Source organism: Electrophorus electricus, chromosome 2 (assembly GCF_041902795.1).
Source record: "Electrophorus electricus isolate QZ-2024a chromosome 2, ASM4190279v1, whole genome shotgun sequence".
NCBI lineage: Eukaryota > Metazoa > Chordata > Actinopteri > Gymnotiformes > Gymnotidae > Electrophorus > Electrophorus electricus.
The window spans coordinates 44,431,566-44,454,723 of record NC_137498.1 but is presented as its reverse complement, the minus strand read 5'-3'; the positions used below and the strand labels follow the sequence as shown (position 1 = coordinate 44,454,723).

Below are 23,158 nucleotides of genomic sequence, written 5' to 3'. Positions count from 1 at the left end.
TGCCAGCTTGGAGCAGTTTCTAGTTCAGCAGGGGCCCCATAATCATCTTGGTCTTGCTGACTCGAATACAGGTCTTGCTCCTCCCCCAGCCCTTCATCCTTCTCACACCCATGGCCACCCACCTCCTCAGCCTCAACAGCAGCAGCAACAGCTACCGCCACATGCCTTGTCTCATCCTCACAGCCATGCCCACCCACACCACCCTCTTCACCCTGCCCCCCAGCCATCTCCTCTGGGTGGTTTTGATTTTCAAGGAATTCCTGTGCTTTCATCCAATCAGCTAGCTTCCTTAATGCAGCAGGAAGCTGGCCTTCCTCTCCCACTCCCACTACATCTCTCCGTCCCAAAGGATGATGGGAAGGGAGATGGTGGATCTGGGGCTGGAGGAAGTGGAGGTAGTGGCAGCAGGAGAAAGAAAGCAATGGCTGGTTACCTACCCCAGAGAAAGACAGATGGCAGCAGTAGCAGTAGTGGCAGCAGTGCTAACTGCCACAGCAGCTCTGGGGCACATGGTCATGATGGGTCTTCTGGCCTTGTTGGAGGAGGTGGAGGGGTTGGCATGAGAGGTCTTGGTGGTGACCCCTCCTCCATCCTCTCCTCTTCAACACCATCCTCCTCCTCTTCTTCAACTGTCTCCTCCTCCTCGTCCTCTGCCCCACCCTCAAACTCCGCCTCTGTGTTGGTAAGCAATGTTTCACAGATACCCAAAACTGATAATCAATCAGCTATGACTCCCACTGTTAACCAGCCTGAACCAGAGCCTCTTTTTCACTGTGGAGAATGTGGAAAGTCCTTCACACACCTCCCCAGTCTCCGTAGACACATACGTAGCCATGAGGGAGAGAGTAATGATCCCAATAGCAGTGCAAACACAAACCCAAACACAAGTCATCAGCATCCGTCAGACACAAGTCTCCCTCACTCAACCCAGGATGGCATGCCTCCACAAAATACCCATCACCCACATGAGCAGAATCAGCAACAGTCCAACCCAGACCCTTCTTCATCCTCATGCTCAAGTCCAGATAAAACTTATTGTTGCAATGAGTGTGGGAAAGGTTTCAAAAAAAGAGGACATCTCCTTCAGCATGGTGTTATCCATTCTGGAGCACGTCCTTTTGCTTGTTCTACTTGTGAGAGATCTTTTAACCGTCGCGAGTCTCTCACCCGACATGAGAAAATACACGAGGAGAAGCCTTACCGCTGTCCAGCTTGTGGCCGCTGCTTTAGAGAGAGCACCTCTTTGCTTAATCATGCTGCTTCAGGTTCATGTGGAAAACCAGGAAGGGGATCAAGATCCAGAAGCAGCGATGGCAGTAGCTCAGTGAGTTCAGAAGGCAAGGTTGAAGGAAGTGGAAATAGTGAATATCAAGGTGTACAGCTAGGAGATGAAAAAGGACTGGGATATGAGAAGAGTGAGGGACGTGGCGCTGGGATGTCCTGTGATGGCCTGTATTCTCAAGGAAGAGGAGGTAATCCAAATGGAGGCGATAAAACGGAAGGGAAGTATAATTCAACATACTCAAGAGATCCTTACCAATCGTCCTATAGGGTTGATGACTATCGTAGGCCACAGGCTAATCCTACATCATACTCTGCAGATGGCTCATGTAGCAACAGCTTGTCAGGTCCTGCCCTCAGAAAAGCTCCCTTAGCTCCAACACTTCACCCACACCCACCAAATCAGCAACAACACCACCACCACCAACAGCAGCCTCACCTTCCCCTCTCTTCTCTGTTGGATGACTCTGAAGATGAAGTTACAAGCAGTGCCATGTCTGCAATTGCTGCAGCTGCTGCTGCCTCTGTCTTGCCTGCTGAAATGAACAGCAGTGGGGGACGAGAGGAACGAAGGGACATAATAGGAGGTCTGTTGGGGGGACTTGGCTTTGGGTCTATAGGTGGCCCAACATCTACATCTGCAGGAAATGGAGGAAATGAAGAATGCTTGAATGGATCGATGATGCCCTTATCTCATCCTGCTCAGCAGCAGTCTAATTCACAAAATGCCACATCTAATGCCAAACCGAAGCGACCCCGGAAACCTAGGCAGAAGAGGGAACCAAGGCCTGGTGGTATTCCTGGAGAGGGTATCAAACGTCGCAGAAATAACCAGAATGGGACTCGTGGAGATGGATCAGAAAGGCCTTATTTATGCACTTCTTGTGGGCGTGGCTTTGGCAGACGTGAGACTCTCCGTAGACATGAACGTGTTCACACGGGGGAGAAGCCATTCCATTGTGATGTTTGTGGAAAAGATTTTCGAGAACCTTTCCATCTCACGAAACATCAGACTGTTCATACGGGGGAGAAGAACTACAAATGCTCCCTTTGTGGAAAAGATTTTGGGTATGCACAAAGTCTGAAAAGGCATGAAAAATTGCACCTGAGAGGGGATTTCAAGCCAAGGCGAAGTAAAACAAAGTCTTCTGTAAATCATGGAGGTACAGTCAGTCAAGATGGCAGTCAAACAAATCCTGGCTCATATTACCCTTATCCTCAGGATAAACCTCAAGGCTCCAGTGCTAGCACATCAAACCAACCCCCCCCTAGGCTGTACACATGCGAAATTTGCTGGAAGTCTTTTCGTCACCACTTCCACTTGACTGCCCATCACCAAGCTATCCATGAACATGGTGGGGAGAAACTTTTCTCATGCGAGGTGTGTGGAAAAGCTTTTGCTTACTCCAACAGCTTGACGAGGCATAGATTATCTCAGCATGGTTTGGCACGCACTGGACCGGCTACCCAGCCAACAGGAAGTGGATCTGGTGGAAACACATCATCTTTAACAGAAAGTGAAGCTGCCACCAATGCACTCCTTCATCTGACTCCAGACAGTGGAGGCCATGGTGTGCAGCAAACACATTCAACTATTGCCCATTCACATCTTCACTCTCAGCCTGCTGGTTTTTCCCCCCTCTTCTACACGCCAGAGTCAGGTCCAGTTAGTTCAAATACTAGTGCCCCTCCACACCAACACTCTCACTACTCACACTCCACTGTAGGGCCCCTCCCACATCAACAGTCATTAAGTGGTAAGGGACATCATATTTATCCAGGTATTACAGGAAACCCTATTCATTCTACTCCTGCTCATGTCCATATACCGTCCTCTCCAATCTCTCAGCAGCACCATCCACAGCAGCACCACCCACAGCAGCACCACCCCCACCACCCTTTTCAGATGCAGCCTCAGCCTCTGCAGCATCCATCAGTGCAGATACATGGAGACGCTGGTCAGAAGAAGAAAAAAAAAAAAAAGAAAAAAATTAAATTAGTCAGTGGGGGGCAGCTGCTGGCAGAGTTCAGTGATCCTGAAAATGCTCAAAGGCGTAGATTCATAAAGAGAAAGAAATGCAGGCTTCAGCAGCAGCTCAAAAGGAAAAAATGGATCGCACAGCTCAAATGGGCCAAGTATACTGGGGGAGTTGGAATTAATGTTGGGGGAGGAACATGGCGGGTGGGCCGGTGGAAGTTCAGAGGTCTGAGGTCTTTGATAGTTCCACTGAGATCTTTTCCGTGTCCTATCTGTCCTTCAACCATTTTTACGCGGCGAATAACACTTTCAATCCACCGTGTGACAAGACATCCGCCAAGAAAACATGGCTGTCGGGCTCGTCTGCGGTGTATAGTCTGTGGCAAGCGTTCTAGAAGGCTCCTGTCAGCTCTCCGCCATCGAGCTCGCCACCTTTCACAAGGTTCTTTTTCTTGCCCCCGATGCCCCTCTCGATTCTGGAATGGCACCCTACTACAGCGGCACAAATTTGCTTGTCGACGTGTTGGTGGCGGACGAAAGATATTGCCAAAGGGGACTATTTCTCAAAAAGGAGGGGATCATATTGAAAGATCAGGTGGCATGACAGAGTACAGGCACTAAATAAAATAAGACCTTTACAATTAATGAGTTTTAAGAGAGGAACATGTGATGAGGCATAGTGGAAAATCTGCTTTGACTCCACCACATATTCACACAAACACAAACCCACCCATTATGCACATGGTCTCTGGCTTCAGCCAAGGGAGTGCCTCTTATAATAAATGACTTGGTTAACGTGAACATTAAACCTGTACTTTAAAAAAAGAAGAAAAAACATCCATTAAAGACATGGATCTCTAACATGGTTTCTCCAAAGGGGAAGAATATTTTAGATTATGGGACTGTTTTGGTAGCACCTTTGTTGTTATGGTAGCATCTCTATCCTCTAAAAATGCATTCATTATGTATTTTCGTAACTTTTGTGCTGCGATGATGGATGCAAACCAGTAAGAGTGAACTAATCTGAACTGTAACAATCTTTCTCTAAATTAGTTTCCCCTTATTACTCAGAGGTTGACAGTATAGTCTTTCTTTTTTCTCAAATATATGTAGCTTTCTGTTCCTTGTGGACTTGTTTTTAATGTCCCCATCCTACCCCCTTCATTGTCCTGTGTTTCAGACGCTTGCCCTGGAATTTACCTTGTTGGTTTTCAAACTGTTAAATAACTTAATTGTGTATTATCTAAGGAGAACACTTAAGTTTTTAAACTTTTACTATGCGAAAACTAAAGCTCAAGTGAATCTTCAAAACCTTCAAATCATGTGAAAATTGCTGCAGAAACGTTGGGGAGGGGACAGTATAGCGCAGTAGATGCCATGTCTTGTGTGTTTGTCATCTGTTTTTTTTTTTTTTTTGGTTTGTTTTTTTTTGTTTTTTTTTAAGAATATGTAATTTTGTAGGAATTTCTATGACAAGTGTTATATCTTGGGTTGACATGGACTGGCATGAGCAAGTGGAGAAACCAGTCTATACTGTAAAATGCGTATTATATTTTATGTATTGTTTGCTTTTTTTTTTTAATTCTAAAAAGTAATTTTTTTATCATTTGTACTATTTGTGGGTGGATGTGTGTATGTTGTAAGATGAGGGGGATATATGTAATCAATGTGATATTATTTTTTATTTTTATTTTTTTCCCCCCTTTGCCATCCCCCTTTGGTCTGTCTAATCCTAAACCAGTTTAGCACAGTTCCCCAACACTATTGTATACATTTCAGTACTTTACATAGCTCCTCTGTCCCCATGTTTTAATCTCAGTAAACTAAAATATGACGTATAAATACTAAATGATCCTTTTATTTTTTAATTTACTTTTCTTTTTTTTTTTTTGCTGCATCAAAAAACGACTGGCAGAAAACCAATAAAAGGGTGGTAAAAACATAGATTGATATTTTGAAGTGTAAAAATGATGTTTCAGCCTATCATTAACACACTTCAACAGACATGTTAATTATTTGTTCATAACATTAGGTTACTTTTAAATGGGAGAAACTACCAGGTGTCCTGCACATGCTGTGGCCGTGTTGTCCCCTGCATGTCTGCAGGTGTTTGCTACTCATGTGCTGGCACATGCCCTCTGCAGTGCCTTGCTCCATTAGAGGGGGAGAGGAGAGTGCCTGCTGGGTTGTGTGGTGTGTCAGCACAGAACTGCCTGTTTATTGAGTTTTTCACTTGGTGCAGTGTAGGGAAAGTGTAGTGAGATCAATGCAGTCTTTCTCTTTTTCCAAAATATCTTAAACAGTTGTGTGCTCTCATCATAAGACATTTTTGCAGATCCTTATAGGTTGTTATCCAATATTTCAGGTTAAATATTTAGGGTTTCGTTGTAATTTGTTCAGATAGTTGACAAAAAACTAAAAAAGACATAAAAAAGACCACATCGCAATCTTCAAGTAGTTCACTAGATGGCGATAAAAGGTCCGTGTTTTGCGAGTACTCATGGTGCCTTTATGGAGTATGCCGACTAAAATTTCAGTATACAGCTATGTAATATACTGTTTATGATTTTACATTTATGTATCATTGAAGTTCATCTAATGGTTTGTGTCCTTTGTTTGACAGGAGAGCTTTAAACACTACATCAATACAGCATATTTGCAGAATGTCTTACATAATGCAATACATATTCTGTTTTTATCATTTTTAAGGGAAAATAGTTCATTTCTATTGCGTTTTAAAACCATAACCAGCCCGCATGGCCAAAACAGGCATGAAAACCCCACAACTAGCTCCACGTTTACTAACACAATAAATGGCAAACATTGTTTTAGCAGGTGTATTTTCAAAGCATCTGTTGTCGCTATCCTGACATCTTTAGTAATTCCAGATTGGGGCTTTAAAAAGGTGACAAATGTGGGGTGAATAAAACAGTTATATGTACTGTCCTTGTGGTCCCGTCCCAATGTTTTCATCTACACATTCAGAACTGAATATGACAGTGTACTTATATACATGAACATTCTTAGAATTCAAATATACTTTGCTGCAAGCAACGTTTGTAATGGCATCTCATTAAAAAAGCGGAAACATATTAGGTATGTTTTAAGTATATTCATGACTAAAACACAGTAAGAACAAAACAGATGTTTTTCTTTTTTTCTTTTTTTTTTTTAGCAGGCAAGGACAGATTGATCTGTAGGTCTTACAGGAGGTGCCTGCGCGGATCTGCGGGTCTCACCAAGCCCTCTGTTCCGTCTCACGCGGCCCTAGCATGGGGTAGGTCTGGGAGGAGCGACTGACCTAGATTTGTCCAATGGGATCCCGCGAAGGGCGGACACCGACCTACTTTCAACCAATTGGATGAAGGCAAGGCACCGCCCGCTCGTGCCTGGGCCATGTGCGCGCTGAAGTGTCCGCCATAAGGTGCTGGTGAAAGATGTTTTCGCTCACGTTTTGACTTATAAGAACGCAGAAACCCCGGTTTCGTCTCTCTTCCGTTTTATTTTTGTAACTACTGTTTGTATTATTACTGGTGTTTTTGCGTGGAGTTGGGATCCACGTATAGTTGAATTAACCTTTGAATATATTTTTTAATTACTTGCTTGTCCATAGCGTGTAATATTACAAATGTCCACGCTTGTGTGTGGCTTTACGTGCTTCAAGTCAATCCACGAGGGATATTTGTACCGGCACGTTCCTGTGGACCGGTTCAGATACACATGTCTGTTCATCAGCTTCAGGCTTGTGCCGGCAGCTCCACGCATGTTCCTGTGGGCTGGCTCTGATGCACGTGTCTGCTCAGGGTGAACCACGAAAATGACGCGGCGGAGAAGGTGTTAAAAAATAGGCGCGCTCTCTGTAGTTAATATGTAATTTAAGATTTAGGCTATTGGTTAGGAGCTCCTGGCGGGGTTCTTTCGGGCTATACTGGGTGCTAAAGAAAAGGTTTCTATCATTAATATTAACTACCCCCTCCCATCCGTGCTATTCCCCGTGAGAGGTGATGTCACGAGAGCTGCCCGTGTTTGTTCCAGCTGACTTTATCAGCGGCTCGAGCGCTAGTGAAAGCGAGAGAGACAGCGGGTTAACAACAAAAATAACGCGGAAGGGTGCGTGAAAAGACACAAATAAAGGGAAGAAATTATTTCCACAATCGATCTCAAATTAATCTTATTTTCCTTTCATGCATTCCCGTATTTGTGGTGAAGGCGACCTCATTTTTATGAAACAACACTTTGAGGTGCTCGGTTCATAGTTGGATTTAGAGTAGGCTGCATTCTTTGCTCGTCGCTGCTTACGTACAGTCGTCCTAGGCTTGCTTTTTGTCGTGCAAATTTATTGTACCTCTGGCTCCATGGACGCCCATAATTTTCAACTGTTTCAGTTTTTTGGGAAATATCTTTGTTTTGGCCGAGAAAAGCGCCAACTCAATTTGATGACAAATGTCAACAAATGAACGGACTACCTGCTGTCAACACGTCAAGGCTGGAGCTGCAGTTTGTCGCGAGCAACTTTGTAGATCCAGGCAGAGAATCGGCCAGGGCGGCAGGTTTAAACCTTAAATGTGCTAGTATATCTCAAAAGAAGATGGACCATTCGTATTGAATAGATTATACCGGATGTACGACTTTCGATTTCCATATGGAAATGGATAATACGAATCGTTCTGTGAAACATTCTGGATGCAAATAGAAGCTTTACACTTCTGTACTCTCACCTCTGCCGCAGGGACTTGAAGATCCGTGCAGATCAACTGAGGCATTTACGAAACTGCTAGGATCTCTAGCATTCACTTGCTATATTTCTAGTTTCTTAATTCAAACCGATCGACAGTCGGTCAGTAATGTTTTAAAAGTTAATAATTGGTCAGATCTAAACAAGGTGTTATCAGGCTATGTCCAGGCCACTTTCTCAGCTGCTGCCCCCAGAGCTCCCCGCTGGAGCTAGCCCACAGTTTGGCCCTGCTAATCCAGCGGCTTCTACCACAAATGGCCACCTTAACTCTATGGCCAGTCTAAAGTCTCTGCTGCAGCTTCCAATTAAAGGTGACAATAGAGGGAAGGACTGCTGTGAAGTTAAAGGTGACTCTCGCTTTCTGATGTTCATTAATTCCCTCTCCCTTGCTGTCAGTGTTTATGCTTGTTGTTCCTTTGTAGGAAGAAGAGGCTTCTGCGGTTATTTTAGTAACAGTACAGTAACATTTTAAAGTGATTTATTGTCAGAGTTGATGACTGTAACCTTTCAGTGAATCAATCTCTGGAGTAAAAAGAGATCTGCAGATTACATTATTAAGGTAGCCCAGGCTATATTTCCATTAATATTCACTTCAGATCTGATTACAGGTCTTTCAGTTGTATTTCTTAAAGGCAAAATGGCTGATATTAAAGGGATGCCACATTTAGTTGTTGCCCCCCTGCCCCCACCCTGTTGACTATGTGTCTCCGATTGTCCCCTCTTGTGGGAAGTCCATATTATAGCTAGGTCCCAGAGGCATTTCCTCTTCTAGTAATTACAATGGTGATAAGTACTGAAGGATTCTGAGCAAACATGCTTATTTATTTGTAAAATGTAAATAGAAAATGCTTGCTCTACAGTGGTGGATTAACATGGATTAACAATGACTCTTCTCCCTCACTTTGTTCAGCACCCTGAAATACACACACACTCTCTATCTCCTTTTCTGTTTGTCATCCTTTTAGCTTCACCCCCTCTGCCATACCTGTCTCCATTCCTACTGTCAACCTTTGATCCTTTGCTCACCTCAGTTCTTCAGCCAGTGAACCCTCTTATACTGTATATGCATGAGTGGGACTCTCCCTCTGCACAGTGCATTCCACATCCTTCTTCCCTGCTCGGAGTGGCTCATTCAGCAGATATTCCCAGTGCTCCATGCACCTTCCTGGTTTGCTTAGCTACTTCCTTGCTTCGGAACACAGCCCAGACACTGGTACCTTGGCCCGTGGGTGTCTGAGTGTGCAGTGCCAAGCTCGTGGCAGCTGTGATGGTGGAAGATTCACACTCTGTATATGTGCCTCACGTACTAAAGCTCGAGAAATCAGCAGATCCAACAAACATTAATTTGTGGTGTTGGTTGATTTGTGGCGTTTGAGGTGGATCATTTTATGCTCACATTAGGAATTTTATAATTTTTGTGTATATTGCATTTTGAGGCTGAATATATCAGCTATAAAATGGAAATCAATGGTAAACCCTTAGAATTTATAGATGACAGTTGTATGATGACACAGGCTAATGGCTGAACACATAATCAGCATCATAAACCCAATATCCTTCTTCTTCTTGTAGATAAAGACAAGCCCTTGGACTCCAACGAGGACTCACTACGTGGAGCTGGCGTTGCCGGGGGTGGCGGCTCCATGCGTGGCCCTGCCCAATCGGCTTTCCTGGGTCCGTTGCTGTGGGAGCGCACCTTGCCGTGCGACAGTGGCCTCTTCCAGCTGCAGTACATGGACCTGGAGGAGTTCCTCACCGAGAATGGCATGGGTTGCATGCCACCTGGAAATGGCTCCAGTGCACAGGCGCTGATCCCCTCCCAGAGCACGCAGTCAGCTGTTCCCAGCCAGAGCTCACAGTGTCCTGCTTCCTCTCCCCCTCCTTGCACCTCCTCAACATCCTCCATCTCCTCACTCTCCTCTTCATCTTCCTCGTCTTCCCTGATGGGCCTGGACGTGCCTCAGGGCCCGACACCGGGGCTGCTGGGGGGTCCTGAATGTCTGCATGGTAAGCATTTTTGTATATACCTGGAGGATTGCTGGTAAATGTGCAATCTTTATTATAGCTAAGGGCTTGTGTGTGTATTTGTGTGTGCAGTGCATAGATCCCACTTGCTCAGTCGCTATTTTAGTATGTACATACTGTTTGTGGCTATGTTTTTGCTCCATAACACGAATTTGTCCATACATATTGGCAGGAATGAATGTTGATGCCTTGGGTGTGTTTTTGCATGGCTCTAAGTTCATGTGCATTGGTTTGATTACGAGTAGGACAGATTTGGTTAATTTTGACTGCTTCGACACATAGACGTCTCAGCAAGGAGTGATGTTGCACGTTATTCCACCTGCAGTAATCCGTAACATACAAAATACTCAGTTGAAGGTTCTCTGTATTCAAAGTGTAATCCTTCAGTTTTTTTATGGTTACTAATGACTACTGTACACTAATGCAGTGCAGCCACATACTTTAATTAGCATGCCTTAAATGTTTGCTTTAATTAGCATACTTTGGTTACCTGAATGCTAACCTATTGAAATTTTGCAGAAGACACAAGCTTAAAAAAATAACAATAAAGAAAACCCAAATATGCAAACTAGGCATTATTTACAGCTTGATACTTGTTAAGACTAATATTTTTGAACTGTCTGCTCATTATTCAGATGTTGACAAACTGGGTATACACCAACGTAGGTGCTAGAACATGCTACAGTGCACCTGTTCTCTGTGGAGTGTGAATGGGAACAGGGATAATGTTTGTTTCTCAGCCACTGTTAATATGAACAACTTCACATGCAAAGGTACCATGAGTTGATTTCTTTTTCTAAATTTTTGTCTAATGTAAATATGGACAACATAGCTAATCCTAAGAACCTTCTTTTACAGAAGCAACAGTTCAAGTGGGAGACAGAACCCTCCTATCTAAAGGATGGGAGCTTAATGATATTAAAATATGAAAAACATAGCTACTATAATATAATACAGCTACTTTGCTGCCTGGTTGAAAGTCACAGAATGAGTTTGATAATTTGTAAGCAATCAAAGCGTGTTTATGTATTAATAGGTAATGGCCTGTCAGATTCACTGTATGTCACTCATTTTGGATGTAAATCCATGTTTTTATGTTAATTATACAAATATTAATTGTCTTGAAATGTCTTCATGTCTATGGGAACGAAGATCCATTCATATAGAGGCAGTCTTAAAAATGCCGCAAAGAAAACCAGCCAAAGACTTAAACAAGGAAGGAGGGAGAGGGAGAGTGAGGGAGAGACTCTGTCTTGTATACTAAGCCTTGGGTGATTCCCTTGTGTACTTCCTTTGCATGTTTTTCAATCTTGTTCCCTCTCGCACTCTGTCTCACACGTTGGGGCCATGTGCAGGCGACATCTCACGTGCTGATGCAGAAAGCACTGAACAGAGAGAAGGAGGGGCAGAGGAAGAGAGGGAGGGGCAACAGAGAAATGAACAGAGAGAAAGAGACAGTGAGGGATACAGAGAGCAAGCAGATCACAGAGTTGTAGCATTTGTCATTGCTGTGTTCAAAATGTTGTACAAGATATTATGTGATTGGACACCTGAGGTATAATGAGCTATTAAACAAGAATTAGCCAAATAGAAGAACCCAAAATGGTGTGTGTGTGTGTGTGTGTGTGTGTGTGTGTGTGTGTGTGTGTGTGTGTGTGTGTGTGTGTGTGTGTGTGTGTGTGTGTGTGTGTGTGTGTGTGTGTGTGTGTCTAAGCTAGAGTCTCACACACACCACAAAGTGAATGCCATACGTGTGTGTGAGATGATGAGTATACACCATTATATATTCTTGTGCTTTGTGCTTGTGAGTCGGATTTGTGTGTGCATGATTATGTATGTTTGAGGGTATTACAGACAGCTGTGCTCTTGTTTTTGATACTTCCTTCAGAGAGAGAAAGAGTCTTAAGGAGCACAGCCTTCTCTATGCCCAGGGGAAGGAAGGCTTTTTTTCTGAGTGTATTTTTAAATATAGCAGGAGGAAACTGTATGCTGTTAGGAGCTGGATTATATGCTGGGAGGGAGCTAGATTTCTCCTGTCAGAGTTTTTCATGTAATTTCTTTTCTGGGTTTTCTTTTTGGAAAGAATCCAATGCTTGGCAGGAGTTTTGGAAAGGTATTAGAAAAGGACACTAGTGAAATACATAAGCAACTAACTTGGTGTTCTTGTAGATTTAACGAATGTTTAGTTTTCAGAGTAGTTAACACATATTTGAAGCAAACTATATTTTGTTGTGCTGTAAAGAGCATTATTTTATTAGTAAAAATTGTTAAATGGTTGGCCTAAATGCGTACATAATATTTACATAAATACCCTAAATAATATTTGTATGTGTGTAGAATATGACTGATTTATACACTACATACACCTGTACATTATTCTTTAGTTCATAGCATTTGCAGTATAAACTAATTTTATGACCAATGTATAATAAGTACTGTTATGTGCATATCATTCAGGTAATTTACTTGTTTAAAAGCATTTTTTTCTGCTGAAAAGGCAGTGACCGTATGTGCTTATGGGAGACATGCCTCTGGGACCTAGCTATTTAATTTATTAATTTATGAATCGGGAATTTTGAGTGGTGTTCTGCATTGAGTAAATCTGGTCCCACATTGATCTGTATACAGAATGCTCATTTTAAAAGCTGGAGGTGTAGATTAGTTTATGATTGACCAGGCTGCCAACTGCTATTACTGGCATACCTACATGTTGACCTCTGCTGCACCCTGGTGGCTGTACTGTGTCACTGCGGCCAGCCTGAGCACAAACACTAAAAGCCCCCTCCCCTCCCTCTTCAGGAGGACAGGCAGTGCAGCAAGACCCGTCTCCGAGTCCATGCTGCCCACCCCCACCAGGGCCCCCAACCACCAACGCCACCGATGTCATGGTGAACTTTGACCCAGATCCTGCCGACTTGGCCTTGTCCAGTGTACCTGGACAGGAGGCATTCGATCCAAGGAGGCATCGGTTCTCTGAAGAGGAGCTCAAACCTCAGCCAATGATTAAGAAGGCCCGTAAGATGCTGGTGCCAGATGATCAGAAGGTATTAACTACTCTGAATGTCCAAAACTCACCATTTCCTCTTTGGTGTGTGTGTGTGTGTGTGTGTGTGTGTGTGTGTGTGTGTGTGTGTGTGTGTGTGTGTGTGTGTGTGTGTGTGTGTGTGTGTGTGTGTGTGTGTGTGTGTGTGTGTGTGTGTGTGTGTGTGTGTGTGTGTGTGTGTGTGTGTGTGTGTGTGTGTGTGTGTGTTATAAGAAACCATAGGCCGTTTAAGTTATCAAGTATAAGGTTTGGTTTTACAAAAATAAAGCATCTGAAATCTACTGGACTTTTAACTAGCATTCAGCAGAATTTCATCCTGACAGGCTTTTTGGTCACACTGGTCTTTTTCAAGGACACATTTTTCTCAAAGATGATGTAATATGAAACTACACTTTTAGTAACACTGTGCTTCTTCAAGTTCAAAGTTCAAAGAGGTTTTATTGTCATTTCAGCTATACACAACAAATACACAACAAAAACTAGACAATGTTCCTCCAGGACCATGGTGCAACACAAAACAACAGTGCCACAGACAACATGCTACACAAGTGCAAACAGTCCAATATAGTGCAAAAATGTCATTAAATAAACAATAATAAATACAGGACAGGACTAATACAAAATGAGTAGACAGTGCAATTATTTAATCCAGTACACAGTACTGGGCATATGTAAAGCGAGCTGTGCATAGGAATAAGTGACATGCTACCTCGAATATAGCAGTAACTGGTAGCAGCCAGAACAGTTCAGAGTACAGTGCTGGTTTAGTACAGTACTCTAGCAGCAGGTAGGATAATGTGCAAGACTGCAACAGGAGTGCATAGTTTATTTGTGTGAGGTTTGACTTCAGCACTAGCCCGATGCAAAACAATGTGAGTGTGTGTATAGATATGTACGTATATGTCTGCGTGTCTGCGTGTGTGTGTGTGAGACTGTGTATAAGCATGTATAAAAGTGCCCATTTTGGAATCTGAATTGGAATTGGAGTTAGCCAGAGTTCAGGAGCCTTATTATGTGGGCAAAAGGGAGAACCTTCCTGAAACAGTGTAGTGACCAGACTAAGTAACCCTTTCCCTTTTCTTTTTTCACTTTCACTATTTTCACTTTCCTTTGTGTCTTTCCCTTTCTACACACCTTTCCCCACCTTCAGGATGAGAAGTACTGGAGCCGGCGCGTCAAAAACAATGAAGCTGCAAAGCGATCACGTGACGCCCGGCGGCTGAAGGAGAACCAGATCTCCGTCCGTGCAGCCTTCCTGGAGAGGGAGAATGCTGCGCTGCGCCAGGAGGTGGCCGACATGCGCAAGGAGCTCGGACGCTGCCGCAACATTATCACCAAGTATGAGAGTCGCCATGGCGACTTATGAAAAGGTGCACGAGAGGAGAAGCGAAGCCGGTTTAAGGATGAAGCTGTCCATCTAGACTGTGGGAGATGGCTTGTGTGTCTGTGTGTGCTTGTGCCAGATGTGCATTGCAGCACTTCCAAATTGTTCCTCAGAAGGGGGATGTGCTTGTCTGCACCAAGAACTTGGCAAGCGTTCAGTACTCCTACTCAGAGGGAATGCTCACAATGTCTATATGTATACACTGTTCAAAATAGTTTTCAGAACTTTCTGTGAATATTGTTTTTTTCCTGTAATGCTATGCCAAACCCTAATGTTTGGTGTGCAATTTAAGCTCCTATACTTGTTTAAGGGTGGTTGTCAACTCGTGCAGTGTTACACAGACCTTATGAACATTCCGTCATGATTTTGGCTCATTTCCTAGAGAGATTTAGGCTGGAGGTGACCAGGTGTAATATTTTATATGACAAAAAATGTATATTTTTGAACTGATTATAGTCAAATAAGAGAGAATAAGGGAAGGACAAGAAGATGAGAGCACAATGAGATTTTGACAGGAAAATTGTATATTTTTATACTTAAAGAGGCAGATAGACGAAGAGATTTTGAGAGTAATCATTTTTTGTATATTTTATATATGGGTGGGTGGGGTAGTTTTAGAAAAAGAGGGCTATATGAAGATGTTTTAAAAAGCAGGATCTAGCTCATTAGATAATATATTTTAGATGTAGGGAGACATATATATTAAAATGGAAGAAAGAAAGAACGGGTAAATCAGTGAAATAAATGGAGCAGTATAAGAGGATATGGGATGAAATTTGCTTAAAAAACAGCTAAAGATGGAGTGAACAGCAAGATTGTAGTTGCATGGAAAGTTTGTCATGGGTTTATTCAAGCACTTAATTTAATATCTTCTCGTAGATTCCTTTGCATAAATTTGAGTGTGCTTTTTGTCCTGAGTTGTGAAAAGAGAAAGAAAAGAGAAGGAGATGGTGAAATTGGAGACTTGGACACTACATCTTGTTCTTACAATTCATGTACAAAACTTTTTTCCCATGTATATATTGAAATGTTTAAGCTACGTCACAATTCTACGCATAAACAACACAAGTGCACATGAACACACATACAAAAACTGGACCTTGGTTTGCATGGCCAGTACAAAAAGCACAAAGCACAAACAAGACTCCTTTGATGAAGTTGACACACTCAAAGCTGTTTCACTGCAGGTTTCCTTACTATGTCTCATCCTCTCACGCCCCAGTACAGTTTTCCAACACAGCGACCCAACATGGTGCTGGTTTGGAAAGTTTTGCCCAGGTTGAGTTGGCCGTGAGGGGGTTGCATGGCAGTGAGGGGGTTACACATGTATTTTATTAAACAAAAAACACCTTGGTGTTTACAGCGAGCATTTTTTTGTTGTTAATATGGTGCTCACCCATTCCTCCATCCAAACACATAAAACCAACGGTCAACTGCCTATAATCCTGTTTTTCTTAATGTTCTATTGTTTCTTATTGTATGGACACACACACACACACACACACACACACACACACACACACACACACACACACACTGTGTGTGTGTGTGTGTGTGTGCGTGCGCGCGCGCGCAGACAGACATATGTAGTTATGAAACTCCCTTAACTAAATGCCAACAAATGAAACGCACCCTAATACTACTGTACTATTAAAAAACGGTGTAACTTTTTATATATTGAATATTAAACTATTCTCTCAGTAGGTATGTGTGTATATAAATATATGCTTGAATATGTGATTATAGATGTAATTTACATAACTTAAATATGTACATGTAGTATGTACAAAAATATACAGAAAAAAAAAAAAAAAGGAATCAGATTTCTTACCAAATAAATCAGGTGTTTGGGATAAATACCAAATAGTTAAGGTGTTTGGGATCATTCTTAAAATAATGCTTCTAAAAAGCAAAGCCTAAAAATGTTTAGAAACAGTTCCTGACCTTTCAGTTGTGTACAGATGCACAGAAATTAAAGAACTACATTGAAATTTGTAGTACATTAACAGCTCATCTTGGGAAGTTTAAAAAAATGCTGGATATATTAAAAAGCTTTGTTAATTTACACATGAAAAAAAGTATTTTTAAATGTATTTTCTTTTTTCATTCTTGTTACTCTTATTACTGCTAGTATTATCATTATTGGTGTTACTATGCTTAGTATTCGTTTTTCAGCATTTTCTAGCAACAACTTTTCAACAGAAATACAATGCTCTCTTACCTTTGCAGTCACAGCACCATCTAGAATAACTGATTCCTTTGAGACATTGTTGGCACCATCCATTAAGACTATACATGGCCCCAAGTGCATTGTGGGGGCTTTTGTCTTGTCCTTGTATGTATGAGTTTATATAAGCTAAAGCTAAAACAAACAAGAATTGGTGTGAACTGTTTCTTCCTCATGGGGATGTTTAAGCTCCAGCCATCACTGACTTGGTGCTGCCTTTGCTACCAAAAGGCACATGTCAAAGGAGTAATTTTTGTTACATTGGAACTGTTTGTAGAAGCTTAAAATCGAACTTTTGACAGTAATATTTTTCTATGTAACCTTGTGTACACATAAGAAATTTCACAGGTAATGGTAGCTGTCCTATCTCTAAAGTGATGGAATTCTACCAAGTGTTTTGCGGGTATTGTATTAATCATTTTTTCCTCCTCACGTGGAATTTCAACAGGTCCCTGTTTGTGACTGTTATGAACTATAAAACCCTGAGAGCATACCACTGTCAAACTTCACTGATAATATCTACTGTTCTTACCTTTAAGGATGCTGGGAAATGTGGTTTGGCTGTTTCCTGACACACCAATAAAAGATTATCCTTATTCACTGATGCAAAATTTACATTCCTCTTGCATATTTCCTTTAGAAACATTTTCAGGTGGGGGTTTTGATCATGATGCAAATAAACATTATTCTGAAGTCTTGATGACGTTTCTTCCAGTCTGCTGGTTTGTTCAGTGCTGACACAGTTGGCATTCTGCACTAAATATTTTGTTCAGTACTAACACTGTTGGAATCCTCTGCTATATTTCATTCAGTACTGACATACAGTTGGCAACCTGCACTATTTTTCATTTCGGTACTGACACAGGTGGTATCTTGCACTATTTTTCAACATCAGCATCTCAGATCATCTCAGATTAGATAATAACTAAGTGGCCATGATTTATGAGGAAACCTTTTACAGGTACAGATGATTATATGAAGTTTTTATGTCCTTTCAAAACAACAGGCACAATAAAATATAACCTATACTACTTACATTTAAATACACACAAAATAAAGTGTGATGAACCTGATCAATGATCTGGGGTTGCTGCAGTTGGTCAGGTCTAGGTTCAGCAATATTATGTGCCCAAAGAATGAGGTCAGCTGACTACCTGAATATACTGACTAACCATGTTATTTCAGCAATGGGTTTTTTCTTCCCTCATGGCATGGGCATATTCCAAGATGACAATGCCAGGATTCATCGGGCTTAAATTGTGAAAGAGTGGTTCAGGGAGCATGAGACATGATTTTCACACATGGATTGGCCACCACAGAGTCCAGACCCAAACCCCATTGAGAATCTTTGGGATGTGTTGGAGAAGACTGCACAGTGGTCCAAATCTCCCTTCATCAATACAAGATCTTGGGGGGGAAAAATGAATCCAACTTTGGACAGAAATAAATGTCGTGACATTGCAGAAGCTTGTTGAAACGATGCCACAGCGAATGTGTGTCGTAATCAAATCTAAAGGCGGTCCAACGCCTTATATTAGAGTGTGAGACCTTTTTTTTTTTTGGCCAAGCAGTGTATATCTATTAATGCAAACACAAATATAATATGTACTGTTATTTTATTGAATTTGAACTAGTTTTAATTTGAATTATTTGAATCCATATAGTTTTTTTTTTTGTTTTTTTTTTTGATGGCTTTAATCTATCCAACAAGAGTACAATATGTGGCCTTCCAAAACGTGTGTAATAAATTTAAAGGGCTTGGGTTAAAGGGGTGGAGTAGGACCTGCTGACTAACATCTTTAAGAAGCATGAGCTTTGGAAATGAGTTTTGAGTTATGGCCTCTGTGTTGGTATTTTAGAATGTTACATTTTGAGTTATAACCACTGTGTGCCAATTCATCCAGAAGAGCATTAGTGAGGTCAGACACTGATGTTGAACGAGATGGCCTGGGTCACAATCTCCATTCTGGTTCACCCCAAAAATGTTTGATGGGGTTGAGGTTAGGGCTCTTTGCAGGCCAGTGAAATACTTCCATACTAAACCATGCCTTTATGAAGCTTCCTTTGGGCACTGGGGCACAGTCATGCTGGAACAGAAAAGGTCCTTCTAAAACTGTTCCCACAAAGGGAATCTAAGTGGCCTAGGCTGACCCCTGAAAATCAACATTATCCCTTTGAAAAACATAGCATTATTCCTCTTCTACCAAACTTTACACTTGGGACAATGCAGTCACGCAGGTAATATTCTCCCAGATACTAAACTCAGACTCAGTCTCATGTGCCTCAATAGGAAACAGTACACTTCCCCGCCAAACCTTACTAACTATCTCCTCCGTGTGTGTGTGTGTGTGTGTGTGTGTGAGTGATTGTGTGTTTTTGAGTAAGTGTCTGCATTGTGTGTGTGTGTGTGTGTGTGTGTGAGAGTGATTGTGTGTGAGTGTGTGTGTGTGTGAGTTTGTGAGAGTGATTGTGTGTGTGTGAGTATGTGTGTGAGTGTGTGAGAGTGATTGTGTGTGTGTGAGAGTGTTCCTAATTGGGCGAGAGGTTCTGTTCATTAGAGCAGTCTCATGTGCCTCAATAGGAAACAGTACACTTCCCCTTCAAACCTTACTAACTATCTCCTCCGTGTGTGTGTGTGTGTGTATGTGTGTGTGTGTAAGTGTGAGATATGAGAGCATCTGCTACACTTCCCCTTCAAACCTTACTAACTATCTCCTCCGTGTGTGTGTGTGTGTGTGTGTATGTGTGTGTGTGTAAGTGTGAGATATGAGAGCATCTGCTACACTTCCCCTCCAAACCTTACTAACTATCTCCTCCATGTGTGTGTCTGCCTCTCTCACACAGCACTGTGACAACTAGAGGAGGTGTACAATGCACTCTGCTTCAAATTCCTGTCTCCCTAGCAACCAGATGGTAAGCACATAGAGCTGAGGCCACAAGCCTGTTCCAGAGGGGCAAACATGGAGGACATGCCAGTAAAAAGCAGACACTCTTAAGTCTACTGTACCCCACAAAGGTTTAATGTTCACTGTATACAGTATTATCACCTGACAATGAGTTATATCTATCACATGGCTTTGCACTTGTGCTGAACAGAATGCCACCATTTTATGAGACCCTGTTGTGGTTCTTTACTAAATAAGATTTTAAATATTTAACAGAGCATCTCTATGTAAGCCTAGGATACCCTGTAAGAAACATTACCTAAAACTGTAATGGAATATGTCTGGGTTGCCTCATCTGATTCTGTTATATGCCCCCACTTCCCTGTTTTAAACTGCTGATAATTAAATAAAACTTCAATGGCAGAGAACGAATGTTTGCTATTAGTTTCATACCCTGACCCTGCTGATACATGCAAACACCCTCACACCCTCATCTTCTCACATTCCCAACACACAAAATGCTCTCATACTCTCAGTCTTCCACACAGGACACACAACACCATCATACCCCACTGGAGATGTATTGCATTAACCACTAAACTGTCATAAACACAAACCCCAAAACTAAACTATTCACATTTAATCAGACAATCAAGATGAATTGGACATGGCATTTCAACACCATAAGACAATGTCAAGGATTGCTTTTGTGTAAGGCAAGCTGGTGGGTGCTGGCCTTCTTGATTTAGTGTAAAGGTACATACCCTCGTACCTGGACATGCCTAATAATCTATTCTCTCTTTCTGCTGAGGTACACTTACCCCTGATATCATGATGTTACTGAGCCTCAACCCATCTTAGCTGCTGTGGCTACTCCCACCACCCCCTGATGTCCCCTGCTGTAGCTCACCACATGTTCACCCTAGCCAACTACTTCTCCGTTTCCATTGATGGATGTTTTTGTGCAGGTCTGGATTTTGGATATGAGCACAACATTGGGACAAGACTAAGACTTCTAGGAAAGCAGACTAGACATTAATTGCTTATTTTATAATTTTATTATTACTTATTAATTTTTCTCTTAAAATTGCTACTATTGTGGTGTCCGTAATCGGCCAGAGAAGCATGGGCCCCTCCTTTGAGTTTTGATTCCTCTCAAGGTTTCTTCCTCATGTTCTAGGGAGTTTTTCCTTGTCACTGTTGCCCTTGGCTTGTTCACTGGGGGCTTGGACTTGGACATTTTTAAAACTGCTTTGTCACAATGAATTTTGTAAAAAGTGCTATATAAATAAATTTGATTTGATTTGTTTAAAGCAATTTCACACATACAACCACAAGTAACTAAAGGTGTGTTCTGCACCAGGACTGGAGGCCTGGCAGGTTGAAGTGCTGAGCTGTAAAGAAGCCAAGAACTGGCTCCAGCTTGGCATCATGTGCCTTCTGCAACATGATCCCAGCTGAACATCTGGGGTCCGAGGCTGGCTATACCCATGCTGCCCAAGCCAGATCTTTGTGACATGTGGCACCGTGACTGGCAGGATCACCACAGAGAGAGAAAATGAACAGGCACTCTCTGGATTTATTCAGCCTCTGCCTTCAGCACTCAGGTGATGGTGAAGATTACTGCAGCTCTCTGCCAAGTGCCAACTGTTCATGCTGGCCAACATCCAAGAGAAAGAACAGATAATGATCTCTAGAGATTCTCTCTACCCCAAAGGACGTGTGTGGTGATAAGAGGAAAACTGTCTTATAGAAACACATCGTTTTACATAAGTACTTTTATTTTCTTACCATGATAGCTGTCTTTGTAGGCAATAAACTAATTTTGAAATAAATTCTTGCACCCTTTCAAGTAGCCACATAGTGTAAAGCATGCTTTTTCACAATTTTCTCTTTTTCAAGATTTTCACCCTAAGCCTGCAAAAAAAAAAAAAAAAAAAGCCAACATACTGTTGGCAGCATACTGTCTTATAAGCTATAATATGAATACTGTAAAGGGCCCAATAAATGCTTGAACATATAACTAAATCAGTCTGATATACTCTACAAAATAGACGCTTGTCTCTTCACGTTCAGTTTCTCTAGCCATCTCATTTTTCTCTTGATGATGTCATCATTTATGTCACTAACCCATCACTGACTGGATGCGTTTACAGTGGCATCTGACTGAAACAGCTGTTCCATGGGTCCACTGTATGCTGCCGGTTTGCTGTAACTTGAGATGCATAATGCAAAATTATTATTTAGGCTCTTGGCCGATAGCTACCTGTTACTGGGGGCATACAGAGACTACCATACCATATAAAAATCCCATATAGAATATGGAAAATTACAGTACATGTCAGCAGTTCATGTGTAAAGACATATGCTAAAAATACAAGTAACTAGCTTCCAGTTAAACTTTCAGTGTCCACTTAGTGGCAGTTTTGTAATCAAACATGGACATCCAGAGTGACTCTCTCTTTGAGTTTGCATTTGACCTTTGCCCCTTAACTGAGTCCTCTGATCCCTTTTACCTCTCTCTCTCTCTCTCTCTCTCTCTCTCTCTCTCTCTCTCTCTCTCTCTCTCTCTCTCTCACTCTCATTGCATTCTGTGTTCCTTCTTTCGTGGTATTCTGTTGGCAGGCCTGTTAAGCGACAGCTCACTCCTCTCAATTGGTTGTTGCCATGGAGACAGGAACTGTAACAGGGAGGGCCTGTTTCCCCATGCAAAGGTGGATGAGGTGATGAGACGAGTAAGAGTAAGTGAGTGAGTAGTGTGTGTGTGTGTGTGTGTGTGTGTGTGTGTGTGTGTGTGTAAGAGAGAGAGATATCAACAAGGACAGGGGGTGAGAGTGAGGGGGTAATAAGGCTATGTCTGTCAGCTGAGAAAGCAGCCTTGTCTTGGGAGAATTGTCAATGATTACTTTAGCGCAGCAGTGTGTGTGAAGATATGTGTGTGCAGCTGTGTGTCCTGCACATGTTTGTTAGAGATTTTGTTAGTCAGCTTATTGACCGACACTCTACAAGGCAGTGGGCTAAGGTGAATGTGTCTTTTTAGTTTTGCCTCTTGAAATATATTCATGTCGCAGTGCAGTTTCAAAAAGCCTCAAGCATAATCCTGAACTATTTTATGACTCATTTCATAATTGTGTAACTCAGCAGTCAGTGAGAGCATGCAGTGTTCTGTGTGTGCCTCTGCATTCTGGCATGTGTGTGCATATGCTCATGCACGTGTTTGTGTGTATGTGTGTGTGTCTGTGTGTGTGTGTGTGTGTGTGTGTGTGGGTGGGTGTCAGATGTAGCTGACAGCAGCTTTGAGGCTGATTGCTCCTTTAATGCACCAAGTAGCATCTCATCTCTCTTTTCCACACACACACACACACACACACACACACACACACACACACACACACACACACACACAAACTAATACACACTTAAACATGCAAATACACATGCACACGTGTGTTTGTTCTGGAGGTGACCTGTCATAAGAGAGACTGGAATGGCAGAGAGACATGTGGAGCTGTCCTCCACAGTGGGCCGTGTGCACAGATGAGAATCCACTGGGTCCACAAAGCAGCTGCTCACCAACATAATTCATAATTAGCCACTGGG

General features: G+C 42.2%; 2 protein-coding genes across 9 annotated transcripts in view; both read left to right on the top strand.

Moving 5' to 3' along the window:
* The window catches only part of znf865 (zinc finger protein 865), a 14,006-nt gene extending 8,803 nt beyond the window's left edge, over nucleotides 1-5,203 (top strand). For all 8 annotated transcript variants that reach the window (XM_081705990.1, XM_081705986.1, XM_081705981.1 and 5 more), the window contains one exon: nucleotides 1-5,203. This exon is cut by the window's left edge. In XM_081705990.1, coding sequence (XP_081562116.1) covers nucleotides 1-3,880 — 3,880 coding nt within the window. In that variant the 3' untranslated portion in view covers nucleotides 3,881-5,203.
* Nucleotides 5,204-6,722: 1,519 nt separating this feature from the next.
* dbpa (D site albumin promoter binding protein a) lies at nucleotides 6,723-17,284 on the top strand. Its single transcript, XM_027008275.3, has 4 exons — nucleotides 6,723-8,341; nucleotides 9,567-10,001; nucleotides 12,819-13,063; nucleotides 14,213-17,284. Exons 1-4 carry the CDS (start codon nucleotides 8,155-8,157, stop codon nucleotides 14,426-14,428), a joined length of 1,083 nt encoding a protein of 360 aa, XP_026864076.2. The 5' UTR covers nucleotides 6,723-8,154; the 3' UTR covers nucleotides 14,429-17,284.
* Nucleotides 17,285-23,158: the final 5,874 nt, after the last annotated feature.